This window comes from Archocentrus centrarchus, chromosome 15 (genome assembly GCF_007364275.1).
Source record: "Archocentrus centrarchus isolate MPI-CPG fArcCen1 chromosome 15, fArcCen1, whole genome shotgun sequence".
Classification (NCBI taxonomy): Eukaryota; Metazoa; Chordata; class Actinopteri; order Cichliformes; family Cichlidae; genus Archocentrus; species Archocentrus centrarchus.
In genome coordinates, this window is record NC_044360.1 from 8,666,862 (window position 1) to 8,692,450 (window position 25,589).

The window sequence follows — 25,589 nt, forward strand, 5'->3', positions numbered from 1 at the left end:
GAACCAAAATTGAGGAATGAAGCAAACTGTGCTTTTGGAGAGTCATTACAACGCTAACAGACAAAACAGACAAGTAAGCACAATAAGTAAGCCAGTTTTTTAAATGCCAGTGAATTGAATTGCTAATAACAATAATAAGATAGAATTCTGACTATGTTACAAACCTCCTTGTCAGGATGTTTCTGTTTGAGCTCCTTCAGGATCTTGGCCATATCTCTCCGAGTCTCCTCCTCATCCAAGTCCTTCTCATCTATGTCTAAACCCAGTGGTCCATCCAGGAAGTCAACACCGTGAGAGTTTAGCATCTTCCCGTCCATCTCAATGTCCACCTTAAAAAAGAAAAGAAAGCAATTTAATCAGTTCAACTGATCTAAGGCTTTCTCAATATGTCAATTCTTAATGTGACCTTCTGGTGTAATCACAAAGGTCAACTGAGATCTGCGAGCATGTTCCAAGAACAGAATAAAATATTGCAGAACACAATAACAAACATGAAATCAAAGGTTAAATGCATAATTGTTTGTGTGAATTACAGGTACACGTGTTGGTTTTATAACAGTGTCCAATAGCACCCTTCGATCCCAGCACTGAAAGGTGCTACTGGACACTATTACTCAATAAGGGTTTCTTACAGTCAGTGTTTCAAAACTCAGTTCTCTCTGTTTATTCTTAAAATATTTTGTTTTGTTTTTTGAGCCCAATTTAGGTCAAGAGTTGGCTGTTTTTGCTTGAAACATTTCAAAAGATTTGCTGTACATGTGACCATGAAAGACTAGCAGCACCAGATCTTAAAGGAAGGGTAGCTAATGTATTTGTCATCAGTATTTCAATGTCACTTTACTTTTCAGCTGTCAGAATAAAGAAGCCTTCTGTTCACTGACATGATGTTTTTCATACAATATAATTTTATTGATGAAACGTCCTTCAGCTCTTTAAACAGGAAGGCAACAAATACTTATTTTAAACATCTCCCTCAGGAACATAGTTGGATTTAATTTAGTGATTTACTTTTTTCCCCGAAGATGAAATCAAAGTGCTCTTTGTGCACTAATGGAACACTACTTCTTTATAATCAAGCAATCATCAAGCAATAATAGCATGGCCAAATTTCAAATGTGGAATAAGAGACAGAGGGTCTGAATTAACTGTAGTAAATAAATGCAACCTACTCCACTGTGCTGAAGAATTAATTAGATGTGTGTGATGCACTGTATCTTCCTATGAGGCATCAGACGGAAGTCAAAATGGGGAATTAATAGCTGACAGTATTTAAGAAATTGTGTCTGTGCTTCATCACAACAATTCAGCTTGGCAAAATTCCATTCAGTAATACAGATAACTTTCTTTCAGATACACATTACTCATGAACACGCTTCACACACAGAGAGAACACCTTATCTTTTCCACCATATCAGCTCCCTCCCCCCTCCTCCCCTCCGTGACCCTGAATTGGATAAGTGGTAGAAAATGGATGGATGGATGTGTGGATGAGGACAGCTTAATTATTTTTTTTACTGGTTGGCTGTTCTCAACAGATATGTCTGATATGCTCTGAGTATTACTGCTAAGGCTTTATAAGACACTAATGAAGGCCTCTTAGCTTCTAAAATGTTTAGTAATAAGTGATTGGTGAGATCTGAGAACAAGGAAATACTGCAACAACATGTCTAACAGTAGAAATTGAGCAATTTGAGCAAGTTTCAAAAAGAACATATTATGGTTTACACAAAAGAAAATACATAACCTAGTGATAAAAGTTGTGGTAACAGTGATAGTGTCATACCTTGGAAGGAAGTGGACGATCACCCTCGGTCTCAATGATCATGCCACGCTGCTTGCCAGTGCGGTAGCGCTTGTACACATACTTGTAAAACAGCAGGCGGCGATCGGCCACCCAGGCGAATACCACACAAATGGGGAAGAAGAGGAACGTGAGCAGCCCCTCCCACACCTGCACGACTCCAGGTGAGATCACTGACAGAATCAGGTAGAGCCAAATGTAGGCAAAGATACTCCAGGTGGCCGTGACAAAGAAGACACGGAGGTGCTTGACCTTCCTCGTCTCACCATCGGGCACGACATACACACAAAGTCCGATGATGACAAACATATTGAATGCTGCAGAACCCACAATAGTGGAGGGTCCCAGTGTACCAGCGTGAAACCCATGACCCACAATTTCTATAATGGACAGTAGGATTTCAGGAGCTGAAGAGCCCAAAGCCATAAGGGTAAGATTAGAGACGGTCTCATTCCAGATCCGGACTGTAGTGGTGGTGGTTTCTCCATTGGGTTTCTTAATGGTGATCTCCTTTTCCTGTGACGTTATAACCTCTATTGATGCCATAAAGCGGTCTGCAATGATGGACACACCCAGGAACATGTAGACCAAAGCCACAAAGTAAACTGTTGCACGGGCGACCTTGTCTCCAAATGATGGGTTTTGGGGCTCCCAAATAGGCAGAATCACCCCCGCTGCACACTGCTCAGCCTTGCTGCATTCAGTTTTATTGGTGGACACAGCCGAAACAGAGCTACCCAGGCTTGTTTCAGGGGGCGCCCCGGCCAATGAGGGATGAAGCTTGAGGAGGAGGATCACCGTAACGACTGCTAACCTCAGGGTAGGGGATAGAAAGGAGGAGTGATCCCAATGGCCCATGTTGGTGTCAAGACCAGTACTGTGAGGATGTTGAACCTTCAGAGAGAAGACAAGAGGAAAGAATTTAAATTTTTGTTACATGAGATAAAACAAATGAATGTCTCAAAACAGAGACCACTGTCTGAGGGAGAAATCTTACATCTGACTCTCCTTTTATGCGATTTTTATACTGTAGTGATTTTTATTATAAGATTCAGGGTGCACTGGTATTTGGGTTACACACTGTATACTTAATAATTCATCATGGACAATGAAGAATTAAAACTGCATTCTACAGCAAGTACTAAGTTATAATGAACTCATGTCTCTCATGTCAAAGGATGGATACTGATAAAACTGTATTTATACTAACGTTGTTATCAATTCTGCTTATTAGTCCAATACTTTCTTTATTTATATGAATGATTGTGGATCAGTTTGCTGTGTGGGAAAAAGAACAACTTCTTCACCTTTGAGTTTAAACACAGAAAAAAGAATTGGAAAGCATCATGCATGTGATTAGGAAGTGGAAAGCCACACTGCCATAGGCTCAACATGACTGTTTTGCAATACACAATTCATAGAAAGCGCCTTGATACGATTGTACGGTGTGATTTGGTGCTATATAAATAAAATTGAATTGAATAGGAGAAGTTGTAAACACAACACCACAGAGATTAACACATATGTTTCAGTTTAGCTGTTTCCATAGATGTTTAAGGACAGCAAGTCTGAATAACCACACCAAAGATAAACTTGAGCTCCTGAGCTCAGCACTTTGGATTTTCAAGGAGCAGCTTTGGAAATTTCCCTGCAGCATTCCCGTGGCAATAACACTGAGCTACCTAATATAACACTGGCAGCAGTGGCCTTTCTGATAACAGTCTACTTAACTTCTGTCAGCAACTGTAATTTGCAAATAAGACTTTTTTTTTTTTAATAGAAAACACCCATAAGATGGCCACAGAGAATTTATCAATCTCTGGCAGTGTTCAGTTTAGAGAAAAAATACAGCACTGTGAGTAATTATGTCAGATTGTATTTTATTTAATCTCTGATTTGGTTTTTATTTAAATCGTTTCCCCCAAAAGACTTTAGCACTGAGTTGTGGGTTACTGACAAATAAATCCTGTGCTTGTATTTCTGTGTTAAGTGTATGCCTTCAGACAGACTAACCACCACCATCATCATAAAAAAGCTGGTGTCATTTAAGCACAAATTGAAAGATTTATTTGCAGAAAACAGGAAAATGCAGGTACATCTCTGTTAATATTTTCTCACTGATTCAGACAGCATTAGTTTTAGAAAACATGCAAACTGATGCAACTTAGTCATAACATTCAAGGAAGCAGACTCGTGTCTGAGAACTACATTCTTGCTCCCATGTAAACAACATAATTGGAAACTTGACCATGCAACACCTAAAAGTTATCAGCAGGAACATAAATCACTCCTAAATAATAGGAAATGTTTTTCATAAGGTCTCTTTTTTTTTTTTTTTTTACTGGAAATGTTCCAATAAGATCAAGGGACTAGGGACTCTGCTATATAACATGATGAGTCTGTTTGAGGACTCAAAGCCATTTCTCTATCTTGGTGGCCTTGAAGTCTTTGTCTGGCTTCTTTCTATGTTGTGTCTACTTGTGTATGCAACCATGTGAAGATAGGAAGACTGAGCAGTAGGCAAAATATTAGACAGTACTTCACCTGAATGAAAGGAAGAACAGAATATTTGTCTGAAATATTCAAATTCTCCCAGTGAAAGGATAACCTTAGAATTGCAATGTTAATATGACCTGTAAAGAAGTGCAGTTTCCCAGTTCAAAACAGTCCTTTTTCATCTATTACTTGGCCTTAATGCTTACCGCTTTAAGCCTGTACCGAGGAAAAGATCGCATATCCTCTCTTGGACTTAAAAAAAAACACAAATGTCATTCCACAGAACAAAGGAGTGGCCACACAGATTTTGCATGTTTGTCTGTATATGTTTCTGTGTATGAATTAATGGATTTTTGGATCAAATCAGATCTAGTACTGTTCATATCATCTGTGAGCATGGAAAATCTGGCAATAGCATCTATGTCTGTGTACCTGTTGGCAGGTTGAAGACATGCAGTAAAGTACAGAATTTTTTTTTTTAACTTCCAAAAAATCTGTCAAGCTGGTGCTTACCAATAATTTTTAGATCTTATTTGACTTACAGTATATCACCTCATGATGATGGACTCATTATGCGATTAACATTAAAGGGTGGCTATTATGCCCATTTGGTAAACGGACTGGTTCTTATATAGCGCTTTTCTACTCTACATGAGCACTCAAAGCACTTTATACAGCATGTCTCATTCGCTCAATCACACAAGCACTTTCTATCTAACATTCACACAAACACATAAATACACACAAATAAATGCATTGGGAGCAACTCGGAGTTCAGTATCTTGCCCAAGGATACTTTGGCATGCAGACTGGGGCTGCCAGAGATCGAACCACCAACCTTCCATTTAGATGACCTGCTCTACCTCCTAAGCCACAGCTACCCCAGCTTTGGGTTATTCCCAGTTCAAAACAGTCCTTTTTCATCTATTACTTGGCCTTAATGCTTACCGCTTTAAGCCAATTTTCTTCTGATTAGCTGTAGTTCCTCACATACAGCTTAAGAGACTTGACTGTGCAAATTACATCAACCACACTGAAACAGAACAAGTGTGGCCTGACATGGCATCACTGTGTGGTCTTCTTGCAGACAAGATTAGTTTAGTTAGTTTTACCATTTTTTAGAATGTTTGTTTTTATTTATAAAGCAGTGAAAGAAGCAGTAATTTGTTGAATTAAAGAACCAGAACCAAGAGCCAAAACAATGGCCAAATCAGAACTCTCCTTAAACAAGCTTATTACACCTTGCTGCTTCTCTGAATGCCTTTGCAGAAATTAACTGTTCACGCCCTTATGGCTCTGTCACACTAGAGTAATAACAGGACACCAACCTCCTTGTGACTACTCCTTGTAATTCAACCTCTTGGTGACCACTTTCCATTGCAAGCCGACTGCAGTGGTTTGCCTGCTGGTAGACAACCTGTCTCCAAGCAAACGTGGTTGCAATGCACCTCTTTGCAATAGAGGACTCGAGGGGACTGGTTGACAACTGGTTGCATTCCAGTTACATGTAAACACAATGTTGCCAAGCACCTTTGTCATTTTACAGTTACGGTGCTGTCCTGCAGCAACTATATCAGTATTTGTGGAGGAGCTTCTGAATTTCTGTTTCAAATCTATGAGGTTCTGGCTGGACTCTGAATGTAAGTAGTTCATGTGAATTTCTGTTTAATGTTAATTTCTCTACATGCTGAGAAGTCTTGTGATTCTTTTTATCCTAGTTAATCACTGCATTATCACAAACAGACTGTATGTAATTGTCAACTTGACACCATTCAATCACAAACTGATAGGATGACTCTGTCTTATTGCTGTTTTATCGCTGTCTTGACGCACACCAAAGTCACTTTGAAAATGAAAACTGACTGCAAGTGGTAACAGACCCGGTCCTCATCTTTAAAGCAACCGTTTTTAACGACAGTGAGATTGTAAGTTGTTTTCCCTAGTGTGACTGTAGCATTACACACTTTGGCACAATTTTGCCACACATCAATAGTTGGTCTGTACTTGCTGCTACAGTAAACATTATAAATTATGTAAATTTTCAAAATGAATTAAATTTTCTATCATGTTAAACTGAGAATCCATGCTGACACTATTTAAAACTAAACACACAACACAGAATCCCCCAAAGATGCAATCAATCCATTGAAAATATAATGAAGCACACAGTATGGAGAGGATTTGAGTGTGTCTTGCTTAATGGTGTTCACAGATACTTGCTGCCTAAATCTGTTACTCTTTAATGTGAAATCCACCAATGATGAATTTAAATATTTGGGTTAAATGAACCAAATGTTTAACTGCTGCCTTGATGTGTACTGAGTGGGCTCTGCTGTGGTGGGAGTGCTTTGTCTTCAGACATTAAGAAAATCAACTCAACAAAATTACAAGACTATTTAACTTAACTTCAATTTGCCAAGGTCATAACCAACTATTTTCACACTGGTTAATGGGAGTCCACAGCTCCTTACCTATATATGAGCTTCTTGGTCACAAAAGCCTTCATGTTGCATTTCCAAGTGATCAATAATTCAGTGTGCTCTGGGATTTGGTTGTTTTCACTTAGAGATGTTATTTCTCTAAAAGGCAAACATAATACCAAAAGCCAGTTCTTTTTCATTCAATATAGAGTGTTTTCTAAAGCTTCACTACCCAACTGGAGACGATAAGGTCTATGAAATCAGTAGATATGGTCAGAAAAGGACAAAAACCAAAAGATGTGAATAAGAAAAGAAATCAAACTGAACCTCAAAAAGGCTAATCATTCCCAGCTGTCAGTGGGAATTCTAACTTCCAACACTGCTATGATTCCATGCTGCTCAATTCAATACTGGTACATTTTTCTGTCAAAGAGAAACCCAATTAAAGAGGGACAGCCATTAAAATAAGATGTGGTACGAGTTAGGCTCTAACAAAATCACCACAGGTAGGTAAAACTGGTAATTTATACACCATGTTTCTTTCGGTCATTTCATACAAACAGCATCTAATAGGAGTTATAATAAGAGTACACAGAAGCAGACATTAATTTTTAAGGATTTACTGGTTTCATTGTTTTCACTGCCATTCAAAGATGTATAAATTAGGGATGTCACTACAACTAATACTTATTGTACCATTCTATATCAAAATTGTGAAAACTGACACGTTTTTCTGTGGTACGATAGGCAGCGTACGTACTAAGGTGCCATTTCTTCTGGAACTGAAGGTGGCAGCACATGGCTACAAGTGTTCTAGTCCATCTCTACATGCTGAAGAACAAGAACAAGAAGAAATGCTGCATTATATTTACTTTGGAAGTTCAATATTGGAGCTGGGAGTGACAAAACTCCTGAGTTCAGTGTGTTTTTAGTAGTAAATTCAAAAGGGCATGAAAAACAAGATTTGCTTTGTGAAGGTTGGTGGGATTGCGCCAAGTTGGAAATCCAATTTGAGGGGGCGTTCCAGTTGAAATTTCCAACAGGTAACTAGGAAATTCAGACTTCCGGCTTCAAATGGAATGCGCCAGAAGCCCACAAGCACACGGAAAACTACACATAGAAGATGGCAACTAGAAAGGCAGAGTGAGCTTTTTACATTCGAGGTGAGGTGAGGTGACCAAGGGATGATAATCAATTCACAAAGGATGATATGCAAATGATTTCATGTTTTTCAGATCAAGGTTGGAAATACTTTAACTTTAGCAAAGAGATCGTCCATAAAAGATCATCCAGATCTGTTCAAAGAATTCAACTTGAGTATGTTACAGTTCATAGTAACAACATCCAAAATGTTATCCTTCTCGCAATATCCTGAAACGCACATTACCATTTTGTCTGAGACAGCTGACACCATCATTGTGAAATCACCTTTGATCCACAGGTTGAAATGTTTGCACTGGCTGACATTAAATGCATCACGTAATGTAACTGTACAATTAGTAGGCTACTTGACAACTATCCCAACATTTCAGTCTGTGTCTTGTCAACAAAATATGTTAACCTCTTAAATAAATGATCTGCCACCATGCCAGTGTTTTAAACCAACTTTTTAATAAGCAAGTTTATGTTTAAGTACGTTGAGTGATCATTTTGTTTTTTTGAGATTTGAGTGTATTTCTACTGGTATTAGAACCGACTAACATTTCTGGCATTGTGACATCCCTCTGCTGAATGGAAGGATGCGTTTAAGACTGATGGGGGGAACCCGTTTCAAATTATGACATAATATGATGCATGACAATTACTATATTTTTTAAAAAGAGATTTACAATAACAGTCTAGCATGTATTGCCATGATTAAGGTGAAATTTTTAATAGCATTCTCATATCTGACCAGCAGATGTGACTCTACAACAAAAATCTTTAATCTTGGGAGGAGAAAAAAAAATGGATATTTGATGGTACATGGCATCTCGCTTGCTTAAAAACCCGCTGGCATTATTGCTCTTTATTTAATTTTTCTTGTGTAACTACCTATTCAAATGATTCATTTTATCTGTGCAATTTTAATGGGTCTGTGACCCTAAACAGGACAAACAGAAGAAAACAAAAGGATGAATAAGTAATTTGACATTACAACAACACTGGAGCTGCCAGAGCCCTCTCACAAACAGAGGAAGGTTGAATTCTGTTAAACTGCACAAAGTGCATCAGTTACTGGCTGCTCTCAGCTGGTTTCAGAAATTCACCACTTCCAGGCTTTCCTCCTTTCCCTTCAGCACTTGCTTCACCTAGCTCTTACCATAAAATACAGTTAAAACTTTTTAAAATAAAGCAGTACATTATGTATATACTATCAGTTGGTCACGCCACAGTTCCTGATATAAAACACAGTTCATTCACTGACACTGTAGTTTCTGTTCCTTCCTTCTGGCTTGCTTAAAATTCATCCTCACGAACAGGAATCCCTGATAAACCTGGCTTACACTGTTTTGATTGCTTAACACTTTACCAGAAGATTACACTTCAGATGACTTAAGCTAATCACCTATCCTGTTTATAGTTCAGGGCTTGTTCATGACTGCAAAATATATCCTGTAGGAATATCAGACTGCATTTGATCCACGCATAGGAACATTACTGGCCATATGATAAAGGAAAAGATAGTGTCCTGGCTTGTATCAGAGCCAGACTTGAGGAAGTGTGTCTGTTGTTAGCACTTGAACAGCTTAGTGGCTGAACAGTGGCTGCTATTTTGGATTTTCTAATTGAAATATCAGGTTTCAGAATATCCCGTCATGGTTTTCCCTAGTGTTATGCCCTCAAAACTTTGGCTCCGTTTCAAGAAGAACACAGCAGAAGAAAACCCAGCCTCAGAAAAAGGCAACAGACACAGAAACTGGACCACTACATCTTACTCCCCAGAGGCAAAAACAAACACGTAATACATAAAGTTAACAAAACCAAAACCATGTGCTGCAGTGAAGCAAACTGTTGCTTCTCTGCCCCCGAAAACCAAAGCTGCCAAGAAGGCAGCTGATTAGACCAACAGGAAACAGCGAGGACGGAGAGAAGACGGAGGAGTGCATAAGACTCGACCTCACATTCTGCATAAACTTCAAATGTTGATCTGAAACTGAATCACGTGTTTTTACAAGCGACATAGTGCTAAAATAATTTAAAGAAAATGAAATGGTGAGCATGAGTATGCCAGTGAAGGCAAGCTGTGTATTACAGAACATAAAGAAATGCCTCAGCGTGCTGCTCTCAGCCTATCTGAGATGCATTTTCCTCGCTACGGGAAAAGAGGCGATAATAAAATATTTAAAGCAGTGAGTGAAAGAGAGACAAAGAAATGTAGAAAAGTAAATAAAATGGGAACATGAGAGATATAAGAAGAAAGAGACTGGGGGGAGGGGGAGGGGGGGGGGGGGGTTTAGAAACCAGTGAGATGTTTGGTGATAAAGAGAATCAGAGACAGGCAGATGGAAAGAAAAATACAAGATAGGAAAGAGGGGGCTAACCTAACATACTCTCACCTCTACAAATGAAATAAAACCATAGGGACATTCCACTGAATGTGAGTGTAAGCGCAGGGCAAACTAGACACACACACACACACACTCACACATACTGTACACAGTCTCCAGCAAACAGCTAAAGATTAATAGTCTGCATTTACCATCATTAGAGTGATGTTGAGCCTTTTTATCTAGATCTCTATAACAGCCAGTCCCCTAGCAAAGAAGTCTTGTCACATTATTACACTTGTAGAGGTGGAAATGATCAGGCTGAAACCACAATATACTGCTGCCTGTCTTTACATCTATAAAGACAGGCAGCACTCTCAGGACGTCTGTCCAGAGACTGTGAGCCAGGCCTTCTCATCCAACATCAGTGTTTGACCTCATAAACGTGCTTCTGGAAGAATGGTCAAAAATTCCCAGAAGCAGACTCCTAAACGTTGTGGAAAGCCTTTCCAGAAGAGTTGAAGCTGTTGTAGCTGCAAAGGGTGGGCCAACATATTAAACCCTATGGATTAAGAATGGGATGTCACTCAAATGCATATGCATGTGAAGGCAGATGAGTGAATGCTTTTGGCAATATAGCATATATAAAATTTTGACAATGTCCTTGCAAAAGCCATGAGGTCACATGATATTGTGTAACACAAAGAAATATTGCACACTAGGTTTGTATCAGCTTTATGGAGCATTTTAGAGACTTCCAGCTCTGTTTTTGTTTTATTATATGTGAGTCTACCACTTTAGATCACTTTAGGTACCATCAAAAACCTGGTTTTCAGCAAAGGGAGGATGATATTATCAAGAAAATAAAAGCACTAATAAAAGCACTACACACCGAGCTACTGACAGACAATGTTTGTGACTAGCTTGGGGAACATAAAGAAGCATCTAGCAGCTTAAGAGTTACATTTCCTTGAGGAGCTGGATTACAACTATTTTTTGTGTCTGTTGCTTTTATTTAACCTGCAGACACCCCTTGGGTGCATTTGCAGTATAAATATAGGAAAGTTGAAGTTGAAAATGAATACCAGACTTGGCGTTTTCTTTCTAGTTAACCTTTTTTTTTTTTTTTAACTGTTTCATCATGTCAACTAATTAGATATGTCAGTGTGTCAGTTTTTTTTTATGAAACTTTGTTAAGGAGTCTAGCATTTCTGTGACGAACATCAACCGTTGTTGATGTTGTAAAGAAACAAAGACTTTCTTTACATTAATAAATTTAAAAACACATTGACTTGTTTAATTCATCATTTGCCTTTATAGTCTATAGTCTAGGTATACCTGCTCCACTTTTCATCAGAGCGAATATCTGATCAGCCAGTCACATGGAGCAGCACCTCAGTGCATTTAGGCACATCAAGACGACCCACTGAAGTTTATCAGGAAGGTGATTTAAATGACTCTGAACATGCCATGGTTGCTGGTGCCAGACAGGCTCTCTAGGGTTTAGAAAGAATGGTTGAAAAAACAGAAAATATCTAGTGAGCAGCAGTTCTCTGGGTGAAAATGCCTTTTTGGTGTCAGAGGTCAGACAAGAATGTCCATATTGCTTCACGCTGATAGGAAGGTAACAATAAACTCGATAACCAATCATGACAGCCAAGGTATACAGAAGAGCATCCCTGAACACACAGTAGATTAAACTATGATGCAGACGGGTTACAGTTGCAGAAGACCACACCAGGTGCCTCTCCTGTCAGCTAAGAACTGAGGCTACAATTCTCCCAGGCTCACCAAATTGAATGACAGATTGGAAAAGTGTTACCTGGTCTGATGAGTCTCAGTTTCTGCTGTAACATCTGAATGGTACGGTCAGAATTCGGCGTAAACTGTATGAAAGCATGGATCCATCCTGCCTTTTACTAATGGTTCAGGCTGGTGCTGTTGTAAAAGTGTAGTGGTCCCTCACTACCAACTGAGCATCATATAAACACCACATCCTACATAAGTATTGTTGTTGACCATGTCCGTCATGTCACAAAGCTCATCTATGCACCAATCTGCATACAGATTTCTAAAAAAGAAACTCTGTCTCTGGGTTCCACATGGCTGGCTAAATACTAGCGTACTGGCTGTTGAACTAACAGCAGTCTCAGTATTACTTTTTAGCATAAGTGCTTTGACAAAAAATATTGTAAAACCAATTTTTTAAAAAGGGCATTTACTTCATAATGAGCTGTGGCAAACTTTAGCATTTTTCTCGTGATTTTCTCCTTCATTTTACATTATCAGAAGAATTAGCTAACTTGTTCTTGTTTACTGTAAACTGTATAGTGAACAGGATCCCTTTTGCAGAAAGAAGCAGAACAACTTTGTGATGTGTGGCAAAAAAAGTAAATGGAAATATTTTTCAAATGATGTCATTATTGAAAAGTCCTTTTGCCGATATTTTATAGCAAAAGAAAAAATAATAACCTAATAAAAAAAATGAAAACCTAACAACCACAGAAGAAAAAAAGTCTTAGACTGAACCTTTAATTCAGTTCAATTTTATTTATATAGCACCAAATCACAACATCACCTCAAGGCACGTTATATTGTAAGGTAAAGACCCTACAATAATAGATTGTAACGATGTAAACACAAATTACCACCTTTTCATGTGACGCATAACAGAACTGAAATCTGAACTTGTAATTTTTGCAGTGCACTCATTGCATTAATACATTCACATCACACACTGTCCAGCCATGAAACTCAGCTTCCTCTCAGCCATTGGGCACTGGCTTAGGTTTAGCTGTCACATACAAAAGTGTGGCGGTTGCATGCACGTCCGTGTGTAGTACATTCTCCCACAACCAGGTTAAGAACAAGCCCAATGCAGACCCACTGAGAGGCGACCTGAATCTGTTGTCAGATATGGAAAAAGTTCAATTTTTATTATTGGAAAATAGGTCTCTTACTGAAAATCTTAAACAGTTTCATTTTAATGCCTACAACGAATAACATCACTGCAGCACGACGAGTTCTTGTATTGCATCAATAACTAAATCCCGCACTCCTGGGAGGTAAATAAACCAGGAAAGACTGGCTGACTTTTTTTTTCCATTGTCATAAATAAATATTTTATATCATTCACACTGGATGAGCTACAGTTTCTCTGTGTCATGACCGTTAAAGCGCCGACTGATGTCAGGTGGAAACTAAATGCCTGAAAGCCTTGATGATACCTCCCTGATTTGCCAAGCACTCCACAACAAATGAGGCACGAGAGAACAGTTCCGTTACAGGTTCCCGTTAACTAATATGTGAAACTCTGCTACCATTTCATTTTCCCTTTTTGTATTTTACATTTGAGACTAAAAATCCAACTTGTTAGTAAAAACTACGAATTCAGAAACCCACTGAAACTCAAACACTGGGTCCATGCGCAGATTTCCCCCCAAACCTGCTCTGCACTGATGCACAAAGACCATCAGCTCCAACGAAATTGTGCTGTTTGGCGCACAGGATAGGGAACCTGCAGAATTGCGCAAATGTGGCTCTCAATGCGTATTCATTTCTTACAAGGATTACCATATCTAGCTGGGAAATTTAGCCTTGGGTGGGAATGAATGTCACCCAACTTCCACATTGCCAATAAAAGGTTAGAGCATGGTTATCTGAACGTGCTCTGCATCCGTAATTATTATTCCTGTGTAAATAAGTGGGGCAGGCGAACAGACTTAAAGAAAAATAAAATACACCCCGACACCATGCAGTCTATTCACTTTAGCGAAAAATTACTAAGAAAGCACCTCCCATTGTTCTCAGTGCTTTCTAAACCAGAGCTCCTCTCTGTGTAAATTTCCAAATCACAGAGGAAAAAAAGACGCAGAGTGGAAATCGTGGTGGAGGAGAATGGAGTGAGGGAACGCCGTTTCCACATTGCATCCAAACCTTTCCGACGCATGCTGCTTTCACTCTCCAACCGGAGCTCCATTAGACGAAATGGTCCTCTTTCCATCCCATTCACTCCACCTCCCTCTGTAAAACTTGCTTTTACCAGACAATACCGCAAAATATATGCAAAGCCCCCCGCATTCATCGCTATTAACATCATTATCCCTAATGAAACACACCCAGAAAATTGCAGTGTCCTACCTTTTATTCCCGTGAGTGACCACGTTCCGGAGAAGGCAGTAGTAAAAGCTGCACTATAGCTCTACTAATATTATTAGCAGAACAAGGAGTAAGAGGAGGAGTAGTAGTAGTAGAGGTAAGCCAGTAGTGGGGAATGGTAATGGAGACGCAGGGAGCTCTTATATGCCAGCCAAGACGGCGTATCCACCGATCGAGACGCACGAAAGGAGGGAAGAGTCTGGATTCCCATGCACTGCCGGGTTATTTGTTGCTGCTATTTTCTTTTGTTGCCTACTCCTCGTTTCCATGCAGCTCGACCTGGGTGACCTGTATGATCGGATGACCGGAGGTGCTTCATCAGCAAGCCCGCATTTGTTGGGACAAGGCGCGCAGCACACCAGACTTCTTCCTCATTCTTCCTTTCCCGTCCCCCCTCACTCCGTGCAACCGCGAGTAATAGAGCGAGAGTGTATGGGACTGAGAGAGTGTGTGAGTGTGTGTGTGAGTCAACGTGTGAGCAGGTCTCTCTCTCTCTCTCTCTCTCTCTCTCTCTCTCTCTCTCTCTCTCTCTCTCTGTGTGTGTGTGTGGGTCCATACACACTGTATGTTTTTCTCTCTCCCTCGGCCCCCCTCCGTTACTGGCGTATTCGCTTACACGTTGATATCAATGTCCAGCTGAAGTCAGTCCATAAACATATCACGCAGAGATCATAATGCGCATCTATGTCTTAACTTTCTTTCTTAGAGGAGGTTTGTTATTATTGGATTACTTTTACCAGAACTAAGTGTCACGTGGGTATAGCAACCAGTTTTCCTTGACAATTCCCCCCAGAGGCTTGCGAGTTTCCCCCCCTTATTCCAGGCCTCTCCATTTGTCCCCTCATCCCACCTTACCCACCCTTAAAATGTCCTGTACAGAACACTGAACAGCAATAGTGTTAATAGCAAGGCTGCAAAGAGAAACCGCTCACAAAGAACACTGCTGTTCATATGAGGTTCCCTATAAATAAGTAAAGTTTGTGTAGCACTTTTCAAGAACAAAAAGAAAATTACAAAGTGCTTTACATTATAAAATATGATATAGCAATTAAAATGGTATAAATAGACAAAACTAAATAAAAGCAAGCCTACACAGGTGGGTCTTAAGCTTCTTTTTAAGGGTATCCACAGTGTCCACAGATTGTCCAATGGAAGTGAGTTCCACAACTTGTGCCACAACCTGACCTTTCAACAAATATTCATTAGCTGACATCAGAGACCTAGTAGTTACAAATGGATGTAGTAGTTCATGACTATAGGGACGAATGGTCGCGCAGAGCTCTGAAAGTGGTCACAAACATCTTAAAATGTGAACTTTATAGGGAGCCAGTATGAAGAGGACAGAACTGGTGTCACATGGGACCTTTTAGAAGAAATGGTGTGAAGCCTTACAGCAGCATTCTGGACTGTTTGTAAGTGATCCAGGGATTATTTGCTTAGGCAAAGGAATAACAAATTATAATAATCAAGGTGTGACAAAATAAAAGCATGTATAATCATTTCCCATGCTGTGTCTCCACCTGTTCCCCATCCTCTCGTTATCCTGTGTCTATATTTAAGTCCTCAGTCTGTGTCAGTTCTTTGTTGCATCGTCGGCAGTCTTACCCCACTGTGTGTCATCTTGCTCCATAGTTTTGTTCAGTTCTGGCACCCATCCCGCACCAGTTTTATTATTATTTCCTGTCACATTCTAAATAAACCATGGTAAGTTACTGAACTTACCATGAGTCCTGCATTTTGGGTCCTACCTTGCCTGCCACACAGCTTACCATGACAGAAGTAATGTTTTGTGAAAGCAATGTTTTGTGAAAGAAAAGACTCAATTCCAGTCCCATAGTGGTGTTTCTATTGTTAATCCAATAAAAATCTTATGGAAAGACCAGAATTGAGCAACATATGAGAAACCCACCAACATCCCAGGGGTAAAACTGTCCAATAAGCTGTTCTCCTGCTGTTTAGGTGAAAAGTCAGATAAATATGTGAAATGGGACAACGAGCTGTGCAACACCGAGATCTAATAGAGTCAATACATTGATACTGATACAATGTTTCTCTAAACCAGGGGTCTCAAACTCCTGGCCCGTGGGCCACTTCCGGCCCGCAGGCCCCCTGCTTCCGGCCACAAATTGACGTCAAAAAATATAATACAATTTGGCCTTTTAAGTTGCTTTTTTAAAATTTTGCTTTCCCCTCCAATTAAGACAACCATTTCTTGTGTAATTTAAATCAAAGGTCCCCAGGTACCGGTCCATAGGTCATTTTATACCGGGTTGCACTGAAACAATAAATTACTTACATTATTTCCCTTTTATTTATTGAGTCTGAATGACATTTTATTCTGAAAAATGGGCGGATTCTCTCCGTTACAGCTGTCCATGACTCACTTGATAGGTCACGATGCTTGTCTTGGTCACGTGATACGTTAGAGCTAAAATTAAATTCACAAGCTTCACTGCGTCCCCTGTTCAGGCCTTTACACATGGACGTGTAAATTTCATGCGAATGTTAAAAATATTTTTCGGAGTCGCCTGTTCTTAATGCAGCCATTGACACCAACTGCGTCATTTCACAGGATGCATTTATTTTTTTGGTTCAAGTTCGATTTTTTCTGACTTTTGCAAGTGAACAAACAGATCTGACCACTCAGAGCGCTGCATTTAGCAACATGCGAGCTCATAGCTCAAAACGCACACCAATACACTGAGTATACAATGATACGGTAACAGTAACATAATACAAATTTATCTCAGACACAGCTACATGCTGCTCCGGGTCAGTCGGCTCTTTGAAATTATTCTCTGCCTCCTCAGATGTGATCCCAACTCTGCCAACAAGAGCTCAAACTGCCCCCTGACATCCTGAAATATGCGTGAAAGTGGTCATGATTCAGCTTCAGCTCCGGGATCAAACCATGAAACTCTCCCTTCTGCTTCTTTCTTACAAGTTGGATGAACCCAAAATCTCTGTTTCTTCTTTCTCTTGTTTAAAAACATCAGAACCTCATTATATCATTGCTTGATGTTGACTGCATTTTTTTTCGCAGTGCGAATCATTCACAAAAACGTTAAGTGTCCGGTCTGTAACGGCCTTTGCGAACTAGGTTGGTTGACCTACGTAACGCTCATAAAAAGCGTTTTGAGTGCTCAAATAATAATTTATTTATTTATATTTATATTTATATATATATATATATATATATATATATATATATATATATATATATATATATAAATTTTTTCTTTAATCACAAACAGTGGCCTCCACTGAGATGACAGAGCCAGCAGTGGCCCCCAGGTCATTTGAGTTTGAGACCCCTGCTCTAGACTATGGATACACATTAAATTTTAAATTGTAACAAATACTTATAGTGGATAGTGTGAATGTGCAGGAGTGGGTTAGCTTTACATTGCCTAAAAACATGCAGGTACCACACTGCTCTCTGCTTTAGGTGGTGGGCCAAAGAGTGGTATCTGCTACAATTTTTGAAAAATAATTAGTCTTTAGGAACAGAGTAGCTGTTTTTCTTGTTTTCATACAAGAAAACTTTTTAAAAATTTTTTTGCTCATTGGCAAGCTAATGTCGATCATATGTTAATGAAAACTAAACTCATGTTTCACAGTTGGGTCTATCAATCAGTAGACAGTTCTGTACTCCAAATATGTTCTAGCATCACTTAAATGGAAGGCTGCCAAAGGTGCTGATTTTAGCAGAAAGTAAACAAATGGATTTGGGGAATTGACAGCTAAAGCTCAAATGTAGATACTGCTGTCAGGTAACATTTTTAATATTTAATATATTCACATTTTCATTTGAAGTAGCAATGCTTAAAAGAGTGAATCACTTTTAAAATTACTGGTTAACTGGACTTTTACTGCATGTCATTCCCCTAATATTTAGATGCCTGTGCGAATGAACTCTAACAGGAAGATGATATTGTTTTTCCCTCTAAGTTAGCATGTTCTGCAATAATCATAGTATTACTACAGGCAGTTAGAGAGCCGATAGAAAAATTGGGTGTAAAATGTTCTATCAGGAGGAGGAGGTGAGCACAGTATATTAAAGAAACAGAATAGATAACCCAGTTATTGGGAGAATACCCTCTCATAGGGGACAATCCAAAATAAAGCAAACATACAACAGCAGTATCTGAATGTAGACATATAGTTTTGGACAGGAGCATGTATATCTGCATGTACACAAAAAGAAATTATGCCCTCAGTTTGAATGACTAATCTCAGCAATGGGCTTTTGAAGAGAGACCTTGACAAACAAATAAAGGCAACTTGGGTATAATGCTTTAAAAGGCAGGATCAACAACCACAGGGTATAGATTTGGATAGATGTAGGCTGTTGTAGGCAAAAGGGCTCTCACAGGGACACCAAAGCAAGTAAGACATTCTAGCTTGATGGGCCAATACAGACAGTGGAATAGAACAGACAAGCTCTTCCAGTGACTGAATCTCTCTCTTTTTACATTCTGAGAAAGATTCAGACTCTGATGGAAGCAGAGTCAGCAAGAGAAGCAACAACAACAGAGTGGAAGCTGGGAAATAATTTAAAGAGAAGCAGAAGTAAAAGTAACAGGGCAGAGGGAAGTTTTCCCAACTAAGAAGCAGAGGGCAAATCAGGTGTCAGAAGTCTCAAAGAGAAACAGCTGGAAAATCAAACAGCAGAGAAACAGATAAGGTGGTTTATTGAGGAAGTGGATGGCTAGTTAATGAGGTTAGAGAAGCCCAACAGGGAAACAAGAGTTGTCAGACTGGATGAATAATGGACTGCATGATGGGGGTCAAAGACATCACAAGGAAGACTCCTGGGTTAACCTATAGGTACCCTTAGGTGATATCCCTTGTGGTGATAAGCCATGATCCCATAAATTCTGCCTGGTGATGCAGCCAGCTCACCAGCTGATTTACTAAAAGCTTGGCAGGGTGATGCTATGAGGTTTTTCAGGTTCAAGAAATGGGACTAAGGTAACTTTTAAGACAAAGCTTTCTAACAGATGTATGTGGTGTTCTTAAACAATGCTTTTCTACTCTACTTGAGCACTCAAAGTGCTGCATGGAAAGTCAGAATGTTAAAGTTAATGATTTTCTTGTCAAGCCTTTTTAAGGTGTTTATGAAGATAAGGGTAATAAAAAGTCTATAGAACACAGCCAGCATTTGTTCCATTGACACAGGAAGGTAAAAGCTTGAGCCTGTTCATTCATAATTCAGAGGTGCTGCAGCCCTGGGTGCCTCCTCAGAGCACAGAAATTCTCACAACTGTCAATCAAACAATCCTGCTAAAACTGTAGGAGCTCAGCAAACATATACAATTACATAGGTTCAATAAAGGCATAGCTTTAAATTAGCAGGAAATGACACAACTGGAATACAGGTAATGGTATGACAGAAAATTAGCCATTTGCCTAACTGGGCACATTTACAGTCATGCTGATTAGCTTGCATTGCCCTTGAGGCAAAACGCTTAAGGCAAAGAAAAACCATATCACTCCCCTACCTCCAGCTCTTTACAGAGATGGGTACCCTGAAAAACCTAATATATTGCAGATAAAAAGGCTGCTTTGAGAAATATGCTGTGAGGTGTGCAATATGCTCGCAAATGGAATGCAGCTGTTTAGGCACATTTCACTTAGACCAGACTGTGACCATCTATTCCTTTAGGCATAAATACCACTGGTAGTTTGGAGAATGAAGCAAGAAAATTTACGCAGTGCTGTTTAACTTCAGGTTCCACAGATTTCAAGCAGCAAGAACAAATTAAAAATGCATTTAAAGTTTAAATAAGAGGTTACTAAGCCAGAGTTTGCATGTATGCAAACTCTGGCTCAGTGTCTTACTATCACTGCTCTTCTTATTGTACAGTTGAATCATGTGGAATATAATTTCATTTACTTCGCTGATCTATATCAGTATCAGAGAAATGCAGAAGTCTGTGAATATCATTGCTGACTTATTTGTACCACAAGAAAAAAAATATTTATACTCATCTAAGCTATTTAATTCTTCCCAAATGGTTATTATAAAATGCCAAAATCCTCAAATGAGAACTTCCTAATTAGCAACATTCTCCTTTCATATTGAGTAATTATGGTCAGTTTGTGGGCATCTTCGGACTGCTGGTCTACCTGCAGAGAATGTCTGTTGTGAAATGGGAGCCGTGTCAAAAATATGTGGTACGACTGGTCTGTGGGCTACTGCTTTTGCTATTGTTGATCTGTCAGCCAGCCACAGAGAAGAGCAAAGTTATAACATACAAAGAGCTAAAGTGAAGCCATCAAGTGTCCATTGCAGTATGTCTTCTTTTTATACTGTATTTATTTAAAAATTTTTTTTATCTTTGATGTTTTTTGTGTTTCTCCCATTCCTGGTGAACTCCCCTGTCATTCCCTCCCTTTCTGGCCCACTTGTCAATCAATCAATCAGCATTTGACCAATGCACAGAGTCATCCACATCAAGCAACGTGCAGTTGGGATTTGAGAACCGCACAGGACTCTCCTCCCGTATGTGACCCAGATAAAGCATTACAAAGGTCAGGCTTAGTGAAGATACTAGCTCCCTGTAGGAGTTCAAAAGCAGAATTGATCAGAGGTAGAGGATACTTACTTTTCACAGTGATCTGATTGAGGCCCTGGAAGTCAATGCATGGTCTTAATGACTTCTTTCTTGGCCACAAAAAAGAAAGCTGCACCCACTGGACAAGAGGATGGTCTAATAATTCCTGCTGCCAAAGACTCTAGGATTTATTTCTCCATGGCTTTTCTTTGTGTTCGTGAAAGATTACCCTTGATCTACCTGTACAGAGTTGCTCCTGGAAGAAGATCAATAGCACAGTCATAGGGTCTATGAAGTGGTACTGACAGGGCCCTATCTTTACTAAACGCCATTTGAAGATCATGATATTCTGTAGGTACTGAGGTTAGGCCAGGAGTGAAGTCAGCTGGGGGAGATGAATTGGGACCAGACTGGGGCACAGCAGATCTTAAATAGTTAGCGAGACAAAACAGACTTCAGTTCTCAGCTCTCTTATTGGACCAGTTAATATGGCGGTTGTGTTTATCTAAGCAAGATGAGAAAGGTTAAGTGCATGATTGCCAGAACCTATTAAATGGATAGGATCAGTCGCATGAGTTATTGTGGTCAGCATGTGTCCATTCAAGGCAAAGGCAGAAATAGGAGTGATGAGTGGATGTATTGGGATTATTAGCTCTTTAGCAAGCTCCATGTCAAGCAAATTCTGTTCAGCACTGGAGTCTACTAGGGCTTGGAGGGGAAATGTTTCTTGGGTAACAGATTGTTACAGGTAGCAGTGGAAGAACAGATTGAGAGGCCCCAGCCGGCAGTATCCCCGAACTTACTGGTGGGGACCAATCTTTTGGTCACACAGCAGGTGGCAAGAGCAGAGGCCAACGTGGGCTTCAGTACGCCTCTGTCACTCATCTGGAGTAAGCTCTGCCAATCTACACTGGCTCAGGTGTTAGCTCCCATGCCAGAGTGAGGCAAATCAAAACCGGAAGTAGAGGGTGGGGGTGAAAGGGCTAAGGTGGTTACAGGAGTTTGACTGACAATTAGCTGATGGGAAATGGAGTTCTTATCACTCTCCTTACTCTGAGTCTGTTATCAATCTTCAACGCTAATAATACTAGTGCTTCAAACATAGGAGGCTCATCATGTGACACCATGTGATCCTTCATCTGTACATTTAATACTTTGAGAAATACTCCCTGCAAGGCATTCTCCAGCCAACCAGTCTCTGCAGCCACAGTTCAAAACTCAATCACAAACTGTGCAACACATTTATTCCCCTGCCTTAGCTTTAATAACCTCTGAGCTGCATTCCCCTCAGCCATAGGACAAGCAAAAGTTTTTTTAAACTCAAAAATTTAACTTTTGAGACTTACGCATTAAATGGGTATCTACCTGTAACATACGTTGTTACAGGTAGCAGTAGGTCTTACCATTAAATGGGTAAGACTCAGTGATAAGACTCAATGGAATTAAACCTGAAAAGGCCTCAGCTCAGGCCAAAGCCTTACCACTCAATAAACCCACCACATAGGAGAGGTTCATTGCATCCTCGGGGAATGAGCTGGGTGAATGAGTGATGCCCAGCAAGCACTGTAGCAGGAATCTCCCACAAAGACCCAACTCCCTGGAAGGAGGCTCAGGAAGATGGGGAGGTGGCTCTCTGGAACCCTGTGGCCTCAATGGAAATGCCAGCGGAGGAAGACAGAGGGAACAGCAGTCTCAGCTCCCATGCTTGCAGCACGTGCAGGGGGGAGATGTTCCTGAGAAGAGGCAGAAGGCAATTTCTAATGTATATCCTGAATCAACCTTAACATCTTTTCCTGTCGCTGCTTGGCACCTTGTAGTTGTCACTCAGAAACCTCACGACCTGCTCATGCACACTTAACATGACACCTTCCTTTGCCAGAGCTGCTCTAACCAGGTCTGCTAAGTCCATCTGGCCAGATAGTACTGTCGCTGTCCAGTAAAGCAGGCACAAAATGGAGGACTCAAGCGCACACATGACAGAGAGAGTATTACTAATTTCAAAGTCTATTATTTACAGGGGAAAGACAACTCCAAAACACCAACACAGCAGACACCATGACAAAATGAGTGACTCAAACTCATCAGGAAAGTGTTTACTGAGGCTTATGGCTATTTTTCCATAAACTACTCATAGACCAGAAGTCTTATTGCAGCCACTGGCATCACTGCTGGCCACTCTTAAAAATAATGCAGGTCTAACGCACTTCGGCACTGGCTTCACCTTTCAGACCCAGAAGCTACATCCATGTTGCCAACACAGGTAGCTGTAGCTCGACTGTGTTTTAGATGCTTGATATTTTAAATGCAATGCTCTGAACAAGTATAATATTGCAATGTGGTTAAATGTATTTCCATTCAAGAAGGCTGTGTTTCTTTCTTTCTTGAATAAAACTACAAATTCTAGTATTTCAATATATATGTTAGCAATTATCTGCCTGTGATGCACCCATAATGAATGTAAACTACCTAAGATGGCTAGCTTTTCTAACAATCTGCATAGCACCTGTCATCCAAAGCAACATTCAATATACCAAAAATAGTAGTCTGCAAATCATCTTTTGTATTCAGTATATGGTGTCCATTAATGAGGACAACACATCTAAGTTAAGATGAGTGACATTTATGATGAAGTCTCAGGAGGTTAAAGTGTTTTGAAAAGAAGCATCCGAGTCATTTTAAGATCATATTTCATTGTTGTTCACTAACCCAGGTATGGGGGCCACAAGTCTGTTTACTCCTAATTCTAATCGTACTTCCTAGGTGGAAGGGAAGAGTTACCAAATGACTGGGAAAGTATAGATGTAGTGCTGAGGGAAACTGCCAAGAAGGTGCTTGGTGTGTCCTCTGAACAGAGGAAAAAAAGACAAGTAGACTCTGTGGTAGAATGAGAAAGTACAGGAATGTATTCAAAGGAAGAGATTGGCAAAGAAAAAGTGGGATAGGCAGGGAGATGAAAAAAGGAGACAAGAGTACTTGAAGGATAGGCATACAGCAAAGAGAGAGGCGGCAAAGGAAAAGGCTCATAGTGAGATGTATATATGGCTGGAAACCGAGCAAGGAGAAAGGGACTTGTTGTGATTGGCTAGACAGAGAGATCAAGCTGGAAAGGATGTGCAGCAGGTTAGAGTGATTAAGGATAGAGATGGAAGTGCAGCAACAAGTAAAGAGTGTGTTGAGAAGGTGGAAGCAGTACTTTGAGGAGCTGATGAATGAAGAAAATGAGAGAGAAACAAGGATGGATGGAGGAAATATAGTAAATCAGGAAATACAAAGGATAAATGAGCAGAAAGTGAGTGCAGCTACAATATGAAGAAAATGAAGAGTGGAAAGGCAGTTGGTCCAGATGACATACATGCGGAGGTATGGAGTTGTCAAGGAGAGAGGACAGTAAACTTTTTGACCAGATTATTGAACACAATCTTGCAGAGTGAGAGGATGCCGGAGGAATGGAGATGAAGTACTGATTTTCAGTAACAAGTGTGATGTGTAGAGCTGTAGTAATGACAGAGGTATAAAGTTGAGGAGCCATACCATGAAGATAAGTGAAAGAGCTGTTGAAGCTAGGTTAATGAGAGGCGGTGACAATCAGTGAGCAGCAGTATGGCTCCATGCCAAGAAAGAGCACCACAAATGTTTGCTTTAAGAGTGCTGATGGAGAGGTGTAGAGGTGGTCAGAAGTAGTTGACCTGTGCCTTCTAGAGAAAGCATATGATAGGGTGCCAAGAGAGGACCTGTGGTAATGTATGAGGAAGTCAGGAGTGGCAGAGAGGTATGTGAGGGTGGTGCAGGCCATGTACGAGAACAGCAAGACAGTGGTGAAGTGTGCGGTAGGAGTAACAGGCAGGTTCAAGGTGTGAGTGGAATTACATCAGGGATCAACTCTAAAATCTGTCTTATTTGTAATGGTGATGGACAGGTTGACAGCTGAGGTCAGGCCGGAGTCTCCGTGAACTATTATGTTTGCAGATGACATAATCTGCGGTGAGAGCAGGGGGGCAGGTGGAAGAGAGCCTGGAGAGATGGAAGAGGAATGAAAGTCAATAGAAGCAAGACAGTTTTGCAGAAAGTTTCACAACATGAAAAAACAACTTCACATCATATACAGATCCAATATCTGATTTAAAAATGAGGACATTGCATGTAAGGTTTAAATTTCCAGTTTATCAAATGCCATTGAGCAGTCCCTACCTTCTCTCCTGTTCTGCATTTTTAACCCCCTTCTTTTTCCATCTCTAAGTGAAGTTATCTCTCATTGTTTTCTCTCCCTGGGAAATACAGCAGCTGGGCCTTTAGCTAGCATCTGCACCAGAAATGCTGTTCTGGATCACTCTGGCACACTTTAACCCCTGAGTATAGCAAATTTCCACCAATGTGGACAATAAAGTTATTCTTGACTCTATAAATGGCGCATAAATTGTGATTTGTGCCTCTTTCATCTCTTTGTATGTGATAATCCCATGTTGGATACACCAGTAGGATTGCTGTATATGTATGGTTCCCTCCATTCAGGCTCAAATTGGTTTGATGTCTGAAGGTGCACAGTGATGGGAAATAAAAAGTTTTCTCAAATGTGTTATGCCTAAAGTTACAAGCCTGTTTTGAAAATCTAAAAAGTAAAAAGTACAGATATTTGTGTAAAACTGTGGGGAGTAAAAGTAAAAAAGTTGCCAGAAGAATAAACACT

At 40.1% G+C, this 25,589-nt stretch overlaps 1 protein-coding gene across 1 annotated transcript in view; it reads right to left on the reverse strand.

Moving 5' to 3' along the window:
• Positions 1-14,724, reverse strand: part of slc8a1b (solute carrier family 8 member 1b) — a 145,808-nt gene extending 131,084 nt beyond the window's left edge. Inside the window, exons 1-3 of the mRNA XM_030747762.1 lie at positions 14,328-14,724; positions 1,784-2,695; positions 165-329 (exon numbers count right to left, since the gene is read on the reverse strand). Coding sequence (XP_030603622.1) covers positions 165-329; positions 1,784-2,659 — 1,041 coding nt within the window. The 5' untranslated portion in view covers positions 2,660-2,695; positions 14,328-14,724. The remainder of the gene's footprint in view (positions 1-164; positions 330-1,783; positions 2,696-14,327) is intronic.
• Positions 14,725-25,589: the final 10,865 nt, after the last annotated feature.